This window comes from Pseudomyrmex gracilis, unplaced genomic scaffold (assembly GCF_002006095.1).
Source record: "Pseudomyrmex gracilis isolate BER0280 unplaced genomic scaffold, ASM200609v1 scaffold_236, whole genome shotgun sequence".
Classification (NCBI taxonomy): Eukaryota; Metazoa; Arthropoda; class Insecta; order Hymenoptera; family Formicidae; genus Pseudomyrmex; species Pseudomyrmex gracilis.
Window position 1 is genome coordinate 115,752 of NW_018020820.1, and position 12,737 is coordinate 128,488.

Genomic DNA, 12,737 nt, shown 5'->3' on the forward strand with positions numbered 1-12,737 from the left:
TAATAATTACAATATTATAATTTACATATATATATATATATATATATATATATATCTATTATTTACACATTCTAAAATAAAATAATAAATTAATCGGAGTCGAACGAAACAAACTAAAGTCGGGGTGAAGGGAAGTGTGTCAGCAGATCGCTCTGATTTACCAAAGACGTCGCTTCGTTTGAGAAGTACGTGCTAAACGCGCATTCTTGATAATCGTATCACGCGGAGCGAATCCTCGTCGTCGCGTCGACGCGGGGTTAAGATCGGAACACACATACACCGTGACGTCACGAGACAAAACGCGTTCGAAGCCAATGGTTATATGTATCAACGAGAGCGGGTACCAGCTATCAGTATTAGTCCGGTCATCTTCCTGTGCGCGCGCGACACGCCGCCGATTGCGCGCGCGGCGATCTCTTCTCGCGGCGCCCGAAAGAAGATTCGTATTTCGATTGAATTAAGCGCCTCTTAGCAAGTTGCTCGAGCTAATCGCAAGAGCGCTTCGTGAACAAAAGCGTCTTGGTGGTAATGAAATACCGTCGCTTTGTGAACAAGACGCGGGTCAACAGACGGGACTGTTACGATCTTCGCGCGCGCGTCTATTGTCTTCCGTTTTCCGGCAAGTGATCACAGTCGCGATACAACTTTTGCGTTTCCGTTCGTTTCCGTCAGAAAGAAGAAAAGTTTTTCGTCGCGTAGTTCACGGCGAGATGATGTCGGTGCGAATCAGATGCGTTTGATCGCGCGTTTATTCGTGTTTGTTGACTTGGCGATCGCCAGCGATGAGATTTCGCGGGACCTGGAAACAACACTTGGCGAACGCGGGTGTTCGACCTCGTGCTAAGGCGAAACGGTAGCGCGAGCGGTGCCGCGTGCTCGCCCCCCCGTACTCTGTGCGTCCGTTAACACCACTAGAGTTCGATCTCGCTGCAAAATTTCATCCCCTTTTTGTTCTCGTAAATTTCGCATGTTCTTGTGTTGCTACGTGCCGCTTTGTGATACGGAACAGCTGACTCGTCCGGAGCCGATCACGCCGTTCATCATGGTTAGTTCCACACGCCACTTTCCTCAATCTCCGTCGATATTTTCGCTCAACGAGTGACTCGGAATCACGCGACACATTTGTATGATAATACATAGCTCCGGGTTGAAATTTTCGGAGACGGAGACGAAACCGCTTTAATTGCAACCGATTATTGAGAAAGAAAGCGGAAATTAGATATATACGCGCGTCGCGCGAGCGCGGATTATCAATGAGTTTATAATAATTTATTGACTCCGTTTTTTAAGTGTTCGAAACTTGGTCAAGCGTTTCTCCTACGTAGATTTTAATCTGAAATCGCAGTTGATTAGAAGCTGAAATCTCTTCAAGGGATAATGTCAGAGGTTATCTTGAATATTCGCCAGCGTGGTAATTCTCGGTAAAATTAACGAGTAGTTTTTCAAGGATATTGTCTAGAGAACTTTTTTTTTTCCAACGGTAGTGAACTTGATGCAATCTTTTAATCAGCGAATTCTTAAATAAAAAAAGACTTTGCCTTGCCGTTGAAAAGTTGTTTTAATAATAATTTAGTTAATAAACTTATAAATTAAGTTTAATAATAAGAATAATAGTAATAATGAGATAATAAAATAATAATAATAACAATAACAATAGCTTTATTGAGCATAGCATAATAATAATAATAATAATAATAATAATAATAATAATAATAATAATAATAATTAATAACTTTATCTCAATAAAGCTATTTTTAATATTATTGTTATCTATAGACAGTTCATGATTAGAAATATAAAGTATCATTTTGTAACGTAACGCTATTAAACGAAATTAATATGACACACGCGATATCTTATTGTCTCTTCGTTGAATTTGATTCTCCGCATTTACATCTCGGCAAAATAATAATAAATCAAACATTGTGTAATCTCTCAAGGAAGATTACAAAGGCGCGGAGAATCTTTGTTCGTGCTTAATAATAAGAGAAGACGATCGATGCCTTCGCGCGCGAGTGAGCGCGCATTATCTCACGGCACATGGTTCGGCAAGTTCGTTCTCCTTCAATGTGCCGATAACGATTGAACGAAGATCCAGCTTCCCGCTCAAATACCATTTCGTCGACGTTGACCGATAAACGCCGAGGCGCTGCTTCAGTTTTAGAACCACTTTGCAGCGCTTTTCACAATCGCAGTGATGACAACACGTTAGAGAGACAATTAACACAGACGATCGAGCGCACATGTTGCGACACGCAAGCGCGAATGATATTGTTCGAAATTCAAAATCAAATCAACGTGTAACAACGCTCTGTGTGTAACGTTATAATTATACTACAGGAAATACGTAAACACGCCTTATACACCGTCTTTGAATTTAAGACCGTGCGCGGTGCGCACCGCTTTACATTTACGTATCCACATGGGCATACGGCCAGTATTGCGTAAAATTTTCTCTGCCAAAGGCGCCTATTTTCTCGTTTCCGCGCAACGACGCAAATGAAAACGACGAGACGTTCCAAGTTTTTGTCGTGAAACCTTATTACATCTCTGTAAAGTGACAAAACACACAGCTGATGATGATTATACGTGTGTATACGAGCGTCGTCACACGAGAGATTACTTTGTATCAGTTCCAAATGAATCATACAGTACGGGATATTATTATTCGCGCATATTGTATGCGATAGAAAAAGTCACGCTGAGATTATTAAATTTATTTCACACAACCTGATATATATATACATATATATATATATATATATATATATACATNTATATATATATATATATATATCATATATGTATACATAAACATACGCGTTAAATTGTGATAAAAACATGCGCCGGATTGCAAATCTCGTCTAGGTTTTTGCTTGCACGTTGCGTTATCAATCGTAAAGTAGTTTTGCAGTTGAAAAACTTAGATAAAATTTATATTTATAAATAAAATTTTATATTCATAACTATTAAGACGTTTATTGCGATCACTGCACGCGAAAAACCGTTTGAAACCAAAGTTTTCTAACTTGAGTTGATTGCAAACAATTGAGTGGATAACAACAAAAGCAATGGAATAGAAGTTCAGGAATTATCAAAAGGGCTACGTAATTATACGCACAATGTGAAAGGTACGTACGCATGTGTTTTAGAGTATATTGCAAACATTATTGGATAAATTCATAGCGCGTGACCTCGTCCGGTTTTAGCCTAAATGGATCCATCATAAACGGTAAAAAATGAATTTTCGGAACGGAAAAAAATGAATTTTCACGACTGAAAGGGTTAGATCACATAAATTAATTATCCGTATTAATGAGATAAAAGAGAGCGCGTAAGCAGTTTATGTTTAATCTATTTTTAGTAATAAAAGTGGCTTCCACATATTATAATTTACAGTAAAATATATATTGAATATATATTGAAATTATTTTTTTATTATCTTTTAAAATATTTTTTACGGACAAATAACCGCGGTGCGGTTATTGATTCTCTGGAGTGTTAATTTATTTTATAATAATATATAATTTATTAGCCAATTATTTGTTATCATTAATTTCCGAGCTGTTTACAATATATCCTTCTTTTGTACGATTTCAGTTTCGCTGAATATCCGCGTGTTTTTTTACTGAATCTCTCTGCGGATTGCACGTATTTACCCGCGACATTCAACGCTCGCGTTCGCGCGGCGAAGTTTTACGTAAAAAGTTAAATGGTCCTCTTCCTCCTCCGAGTTAAGTAACTTAGGTCTACAAGGCAAGATCTAGGTCAACGTTAAATGTACAATTAGTTTTAGCAAGTACAGAAGGAGAGATAAATAATAAAGGAACTGATAGAGCGACTGTTCGTCGAGTAGTGCGACAGCTATCAATAGTGCAATTATAATTGAATTGTCACATCATCAAAACGATCTATTGCACATCTCCTTAGGCTAAAATCGATAGATAAAACCAATCGATAAAATGCTTCGAAATATATTTAATCGTGTTCAGACGAAAATTTGATATTTTAACAGAATTTCTTTCAAAAAATGTGTTGTTAATAAATTTGTTACACGTGTATATTATTAGGGGAGTACAAAAATTTTGATAGATTGATAAAAAACAATAGGCCAATAGTAATTTTATTGAAAACGATTTATTTATTTTACCAAGTAATTCTCATTGTTTTTTTATTTATCTCTCGCTGTTATACTTGGTAGAACGAACACAAATCGTTTTTAATAAGATTATTTGATTCATTTTTCTATCACGAAATTCATCAGATTTTTTGCATCTACTCAATATATTTATATATTGAGATAAATATACATATATATATATATACATATATATGTATATATAATATGTATATTGTGTATATATTTATACATATATCAATAAATATATGTATAAATATAATATAAATACAAAAATAATATATATACACACAATATACATATACATATATCCCCGATGTAATATGGAGTGTCGTAAAAAGATATCTGAAATATCCGGGCAGCTTTTAAGCGCTCGTTCCGAGCGTCGCGATGCGGCGCAGAGCTCGCGCGACTCGAGACACACAGCATATATCGTGAAATACTGCGCCAACGCTGTCGTAGGCCGCCGTCGCCACCACTTTGCGTCGCGTCAAAGGTCCGCGACATTAATCCTTTTACGTGCGGATTTGAAATTTTTTTCTGGTCACGTTCGGAGTGTGACAACTTCGACTTCTCGAGAATTCGGTGCCTTCGAACGAAGGAGGCGGATCAAATATGTGAAAGAAAACAAGGTGTAGTGGATCGCTCACGATACACGCGCGATCATCGTGGCTACCGTTAAATCCTTAAATTGATAGCAACTCATACACAATGAGCTTCATTTATAATCGCTGACTCTAACTCGAGCTACTTCGGCCGGTTACGAAATGCAAGAAGCGAGTGGTCACTCTCTCGTGGTAGTCGGAGAGTCTTTGGCAAACATCGAACTTGGAACGTCTAATAATGCCCGAGAATGTTGCTTTAGCGAGTATAAATATAGATGAGCGCGCGCGCGCAGAGTTTTATTTTTTACCACGGGCCGGGTGTGCGTCATTTTGATTGCATTATTGTCGCGCACATTCGAGTAATTAATAATACGAGATATATTTTGTTTACGAGAGATCTTCGATTCGAAAATTATGTTGAGTAAGACTCGACGAGACTATCGCTTCGCTTCTTTCGAAGTACGCGATCGTAATTGTGTCTGACTCATGCGCGAGCAATTTTACTTAAAAATAATTGTATCGCGAAATTGTAAAAAAACTCAAACGCTCGAACGCGGCTATTACTGTGACTTTTATCAGTCTAAAATTGTGAAAAAAAAACTTAAACAAGCAAGCGGGAGGGTGGGCCTATCTGTAGGATATTTTCTAGACGTTGAGGTCTTAAAGATAAGACCTCAACGTGGTTGCACAACAATGCGCAAGTTTTAAAAAAATTAACGCGTAAATGTCTTTAGTGCTGAGTTATCGTCCGATACAATCGAACGTTTGCAAGTTTAGTTTCCCATGTCTTATTGATTTTCCATAAAAAATTTAAAAAGATGAAAAAAAAAAAAATTCTGTCCTCAGAATTTGTCTTCCATTTGTATTAATGTGACTTGGAGATCTTGAAAAAATCTACTCGAAATCTTTCGCTCGAGACTCCGTACCTTAGATATATAGAAGTGATCGGTGGTTTGTTTTTGTCGTAGAATACACCGCGAGAACTGAAGCAGTACGTTTCGCCGCATGGGTGCCTGGGTTGACGATCGTTTCGCGGAGGAGGAGGTGGTCCCAAGTGATCAAAGTATCAGTTGGACTTGGAGAACACGGGGCCGCGAATGCAATGGTGGTGGACCATTGCATGGTCGACCGAGTGCCGACTATCAATCGCCAAACAACCTCATCGCACCGACCGGCTGGTCAGCGTCCCTGTTGCCGTTGCGCCGTCAGTTCACCAGGCAGCTCTACGAGTGGCCTTGTTTACCGTTGTTCAAATCAAGGACGAAACTAGACCTTTACTGAATCTATAGATCATTCCGTTACGGAAACGCGAATCGCGCGCCTGAGTTTTACTTGTAAACACAGATTGCTCTTTGTTATCGCGTGTGATTGTTGCGCATATGTGAGTGTGAGTGTGTGTCTGAGTGTGTGTTTGCGTGTACACAACGTACATCATTGGTTTCACGAAGAGAAATATTGGAATTGAGCTACCCAAGAGAGTCTCGTCGTTCTCAAAGTGAATTTCGACGACGGTGGTCGTAACCCCCCTCACATTCTTCGTTTCTTCAGTATGGCCGAGTGGACCAAGTTCAGCGGTGCAGGAGACAAGTTGAGTCAACACGACGAACGAACGACGAACGATACGACCGTCACGAATACGACGAAACGGTCGGGCGCTGAAACGAACGACCATGAGATTATCGATAAAGACTTGCGCGTGGTGAACGAACGAGATGATTGCGATGGCGAAAATCACGATTATGATTGCAAAGAGAAAATCGCGAGCTCGAGTTTGATTCAAGAATCGGATCACGCCAATGATCTTCAGAACGATTCGAAATCGCTGAAGATGCCACGTGGGGAAGAAGAAAAGAGATTTGTGGAGAATAATCCAGAGCGAATGGACGTGCCGGGTTCACGTATACGTCAGGAAGCTCGCAACGAGCTGAAGAAAACCTCGCAAAATTCGCACAACTCACCGAAAAGACCGAACAGTCTATATAAAGAAGACGCGTCCAGTCCGCAGAAGTTGAAGAACGTTTTCAACGAGAGAAATACGATTTTCAACTCGCCCACTAGGATTCTGTCGCCCAAGAGTCACTCGTCTACCGAGAAGAGTACTGAAAAACTCGTGAACGGCAAGTCTCCCAAGGAAGACAAGCAGCAACATCACGTGCAGTTCAATAAAGAATTCAAGAAGCAGCAATTACGCCCCACTCCTGAGGAAAGACCGCATCCGAGCCCGTCGATCTCGACGTCCACCACCAGCAGTTCCGAGGACAATTCCTTGGGACAGTTCTCCGAAGCGAGACCGCCCGACGGAGGTTGGGGTTGGGTTGTCGTAGCGGCATCTTTCATGGTCAATCTGATCGCTGATGGCATCACTTTCTCGTTCGGAATAATATACGTCGATTTTCTGAATTACTTCGGCGAAGGAAAGTCCAAGACAGCGTGGATTGGCAGTCTCTTCATGGCGATGCCGTTGTTGTCGGGACCGGTGGCAAGTTTCTTAACCGATAGGTACGGATGTAGAAAAGTGTCAGTGGCTGGTAGTCTACTAGCGACGGCCGGTTTTGTTGTAAGTTCCGTAGCGAACTCGATGGAGGTGCTGATCTTCACGTTCGGCATCGTGTCGGGTTTCGGTTTGTCCTTGTGCTTTGTTGCGGCGGTAGTGATTGTGGCTTACTACTTCGACAAAAAGAGATCGTTCGCTACCGGTCTGTCGGTATGCGGTAGCGGAATCGGAACGTTCATCTTCGCACCCGTCACGCAATATCTCATAGCGGAATACGGCTGGAGAGGAACAACTCTGATTCTGGCTGGATTCTTTTTCAATCTCGCCGTGTGCGGTTGTCTCATGCGTGATCTCGAGTGGACCACCACTAGAGCGAAGGCGAAGACTCAAGAAAGAAAAAAGAATCGGGAGAAGAAGAGATCGAAGATACAAAGCTCGAGCGCGGATTCATTCTCCGCCACTAGTTCGGCGAACACGACTACGCAAACGCCTCGCGGTTGTGATTCGAAGAGAGGTTTCGCATCAGCTAACGCGATGATAATTGAGAATCTCCGACTGCAGGACGGGGACGAGGGAAGTGGCGAGAAGTTGTTCTCCAGTCTGGTGAGCCTGCCTACTTTCGTCAAGAACGGGGAAAAGGTACCTCTGGAAGTGTTGGAACTGCTCAGCGCGAACAAGACCGTTTACAATGTTTTGCTGCAAAATTATCCGAGTCTTCTGATATCATCGAGAAGTTTCAGCGATTCCGGGGCGTTGCACGATCAGCTGAGTACACCCTCGGCCCGGTTTATACCCACGCCGAGTCCGTTAGCTGAGTTAAGAGTCGAGGACGAAAACAAGGAGAAGAATAACGACCAGCAAATTCATCGCGCCGACGAGCAACAACAGCAACAGCAACAGCAGCAGCAGCAGCAGCAGCAGCAGTCAGTGGAACCGTCGTATTTGTGGTGGCTGAAAAAGATCGATTCCGATGCCCCGTTGAGACGATCCAGCACTCTGGAACAACCAAAGAGACTGCCTACTGCTTACTTGAAGGACATCAGAATGCACAGGCACAGTCTGACTTACAGAGGCGCCATGCTGAATATCAATCGTTATCGTCTGCGAGCCTCCAGCTGCCCGGACATCTATAGAAACTCGATGACCACGATCGCTAAGACGAAGCTCGTCTGGTACTCCGGACTTTGGGAATTCTGGGACTTGATTGTTGACATGCTGGATTTCTCGTATTTCGCCGATCCGAGGTTCCTGCTGTTCGCGGTCAGCAACTTTCTTCTGCACACGTGGTATGACGTGCCTTATGTCTATCTAACGGACAACGCGATCGAAGTTGGATTCAGTCAGACGGACGCGTCTATCCTGATCTCGGTGATCGGGATCGCTAACATGGGCGGCGAGGTAAAAACACTTTGAACAGCCGTGAAAATTAATACGGCACTTTTCCTCGTGCGGTGATCAAAAATCGAAACACAATTTTTTACAGATTCTTCTAGGCTGGGCCGGTGATAAGGCGTGGGTGAATGCATCTATCGTCTATGCGGTATGCATGGCGCTCTGTGGCGCCGTCACCGCTCTCATACCCATAGTTATCAGGCATTACTATACTCTATGTGCAATCTGTTGTGCCTTTGGATTATTCATCGCAGCGAATTACAGTCTCACCAGCATTATCCTCGTCGAACTGATTACCTTGGAGAGGTTCACGAATGCGTACGGTCTTCTGTTATTGGTTCAGGGAATCGCCAATCTCATGGGTCCTCCACTAGCCGGTACATAATTCGCAGTGACCAATGTCATTCACTTGATTACGAAACGTTTTAGCGCATAAAAATTAAAGCAAAATTACATAAACAAATCGAGATCAAATTTCGATACTTGAATCTTATGGTTTTTCTTGTTTCAGGATGGCTGTACGATATCACGGGCACATACGATTTGTCGTTTTATTTGTCGGGGCTGTTTATCGCGCTAAGCGGCGTGTTGTTGATAGTGATGCCTTTGATCAATCTATACCGGAGGTGTCAGAGCGAATCCAAGGAACAAACTTCCGATAAGAATTTTAACGAGATAAATGTGTAAATATATGTTTACGCAAAAGAAAAAGTAAGAAAGAGAAGACGAAGAAAAAACAACCATCGCCCAACGGTTCCATTTTCATGCGACTCAAATCGCGGCATCACATAAAAGGAATTGCGACAGAATTTTACGAGATTTGCTATAGGTATATTTATTAATTTCATTGTCACTCTCTGCAACATGCTACGTGAGTTGCTCGAGCCGGCTGTGGTGTATTACGTAGTATATAAGTTTGTCGAGATGTTCCTCAACAAGAGGGATCACCGACCTTTCTGCGACAATTAATTGCGAGCGACTCGGATAAGAAAAGAACAAAAAAAAAAAAAAAAGAAAAGAGAATTGTACATCGTGACGAATCGCGTCAACAAATTATTTCTGATTCTTCGTGATTTAGTCTGCGTGCAATCGATGCTTCGCTAAAAAAAAATCTTTGCGAGACTTTACCACTTTTAATCGTCACTTCTAATCTCTTAAATATTATACGTATAAAAGAAAATTATTACCGAGAGTGAGTATAGTTTTAATATTTACAATATAGCGTAGAGTGATATTGCGATATAGAATTATATATGTACAAATTAGAAAGAAAGGAACACACGTGCTGCTCGCGGCAATGTAAAGTCGGAGGACGTGCAAAAAAAAAAAAAAGAAAAAAGAAAAAAAATCGATTCGTCGCGCGTGGTTCTGTAATGCGAGTTGACGGTAATTTATATCTTGTCTAACATGAAGTATAATCTTGAAGAATAACAATTACCAAAGGAAAACGATTGATTCTTCAATTATTGTGATTGACTTAGTTCACAAGATAGTTTATAGAATAAATCTCTTCCCTCTTTTTGTGTTTCTCAATAAAATTTTTTGGAAGCTTTGTTAAAAATCTTCAAACAAGTTTTACGCCATGTGTAATCGCGCATTAATCAGAATAATTGAAAAATCAAACTCGTGGTTTCCTTTTTTGTAAGCGTAATTTCGAATCTCAGGATATTATCAACAATTAATATACATATATATCTATACAATTAATATACATACCTATTATAGGGTGGAAGTCACATCGAAGCACCTTTGATGTTCTCTCGTTTTTGATGCGTGTACAGTAAAAAAGTCGCAAATTCTACGCTTGTAGCCCTCCCCCCGCTATTTCTTCATCGAGTGAGTTACATTCTGCGAAAGAGATTAGGTTATTGTATAACTGACAAGTTATCCCCATTTTCCACCTAACGCGCCATAGGTATTGCAAATTATTAATTAATCATAGCATCATCCCCCCCGACTTCTGTGTAATCGTCATCTTGCAAACACGCAGTTATAGTTAATGTGTACAATTTAAATTTATATTTGTTGTGAGATATTTAAGTCGCAATCTCTTTCAGGTAACTCATATGTATTGTGATTCGCATTTTTTGCTCTTACTCATACTTTTTCCTGTTAAATAAAACTTATTGCATTGAAACTTTTTTTTTTTTTTTAGTTAGGACTGTGAAATCATCGTATGGTGTGCGTCGTGGCTTCAACACGCAGACGAAAAAATTCGCTTGAAATCTGTATACAATTTTTGTTCGCTTGTTCGCTGCGTGTTGAAGTGATGAGGAAAAAAATCCCCGTTATATGTAACACGTTGAAAAATTCTCTGCGCGTATACTTTCTTTTGTGAGGTAAAAGCGAAGAAAAGTATAGTGAGGACGTTAAAGTGTTTTGTGTTGTATCGAGAAGAAACCGGAGATATGGTATATCGAATATTTCCATAGCGAGTTCTCTCCTTTCAGAGCGCGATGCATGCGCGTTTTTCATTTGGAATTACATGTCTAGAGAGAGCGAGAGAAAGAGAGAGAGAGAGAGAGAGAGAGAGAGAGAGAGAGAGAGAGAGAGAGAGAGAGAGAGAGAGAGAGAGAGAGAAAGAGAGAAAATGGACATGTGCGTATAGCTCTTTTCTGTGATCACGAAACTTGCCTCTTTATCAATTTTGCAAGCTATATAAATAGACTATACTACCTCCGTTACCATAGTATGCGTACGCGCATATATAATATGATGTATATGTGTGTGCATGTTGTATGTGTGAGCACACGTGTCCGATTTTTTTCGATCGTAATAATAAAACGTAATCTTAGTTTGTGCGTCTAGTTTATTCCACGCGATTTGTTTTATTGTCTGTTAAACAAAAAAGTATAAAAGTGAAAAAAAAAAATATGTTGCCATACCGTAGCAATTCTCGAGTGTACGCCGATGTGATGCAACGGCGAAAAAAAAAAAGAAAAAACAACCTGCTGTAAACTTACGCGAACGCATTAAAATAACGATCAGTTTTTTTTATTGCTCCCAGAAGAATTTCAATCGTGTGACGAGTACACAATTGCTTGACGAGATCGAGATATTTTGCGCATTTCGTTAAAAATCAACGTCAACAAAGATCGAAATTAAAAAAAAAAAAAAACAAAAAACAACCCAGAAATTAGCAAGATATAATAGGGTATACATTATACACACAATATTTTAGAGGTATTGTCGATAAAAATTTTCCGCAGAAAAGAATTTTATATTCCAAAAAGAATATTTCTCTTGTAGAGATTGAATATCCGCCATAGGAATAACGTACATATAACACATTTACGAGGCCTTTATACGAAATAAAATATAAAATAATATCTATTTGCTTTCAGAGAGAGAGGAAGAGAGAGAGAGAAAGAGAGAGAGAGAGAGAGAGAGAGAGAGAGAGAGAGAGAGAGAGAGAGANAAGAGAGAGAGAGAGAGAGAGAGAGAGAGAGAGAGAGAGAGAGAGAGAGAGAGAGAGAGAGAGAGAAAGAAATTAAGAATTAAATCTAGACGATCGTACGTATATTATAAATTTATATAAACGGGCAACACACACAAGACATCTGTGAATATTCTTTTCTTGTTAGTGCCGTACACACACATACACTGACCCGCCCGCGTAAGTTGATAATAGATTTATAATCGAAAGTGAAACTAACGACCCTCAGCGGAATTTTGAATTCCGTACAAAAAAAAAAAAAAACGTATTCTCGATTCTAAAAGGTTACGAATCGATCGGTGTCTTATTATCGTGTCCGGTGCCAAGAGAGTCCAAAAATTAATATATATATATAATACATGGGAACGCAATAATTTATTCTACAGTATGTAATATATACACATGCTCGCATTATATATTATATATATATATACACACACACCACACACGTATGCAAATCTTGGGGCATCTATGGAACATATATATAAAAAAAAGCAATATTTTAATATAAAAGAAACAAGATGTGTGTACTGCATATGTATGTACATATATATACGTATATACAATATATGTATATATGTATATATATATATATATATTTACGATATCAAGTCGCCGGCTTCGCACATGAGACCCTGATCTTTGAACAATAGTATTAAGCGAGATACATAT

General features: G+C 39.9%; 1 protein-coding gene across 4 annotated transcripts in view; it reads left to right on the top strand.

Moving 5' to 3' along the window:
- Positions 1 to 11,761, top strand: part of LOC109859082 — a 15,836-nt gene extending 4,075 nt beyond the window's left edge. Inside the window, exons 1-4 of one of the 4 annotated variants that reach the window (XM_020436966.1) lie at positions 399 to 1,045; positions 5,712 to 8,635; positions 8,721 to 9,006; positions 9,141 to 11,761. In XM_020436966.1, the coding sequence (XP_020292555.1) occupies positions 6,293 to 8,635; positions 8,721 to 9,006; positions 9,141 to 9,316 (2,805 nt within the window). In that variant the 5' untranslated portion in view covers positions 399 to 1,045; positions 5,712 to 6,292 and the 3' untranslated portion in view covers positions 9,317 to 11,761. Of the gene's footprint in view, positions 1 to 398; positions 1,046 to 2,972; positions 3,132 to 4,615; positions 4,771 to 5,711; positions 8,636 to 8,720; positions 9,007 to 9,140 lie in introns of those variants that run through there. The other 3 variants (XM_020436967.1, XM_020436968.1, XM_020436965.1) reach the window with 3 other exon arrangements.
- The last annotated feature ends 976 nt before the right edge of the window (positions 11,762 to 12,737 follow it).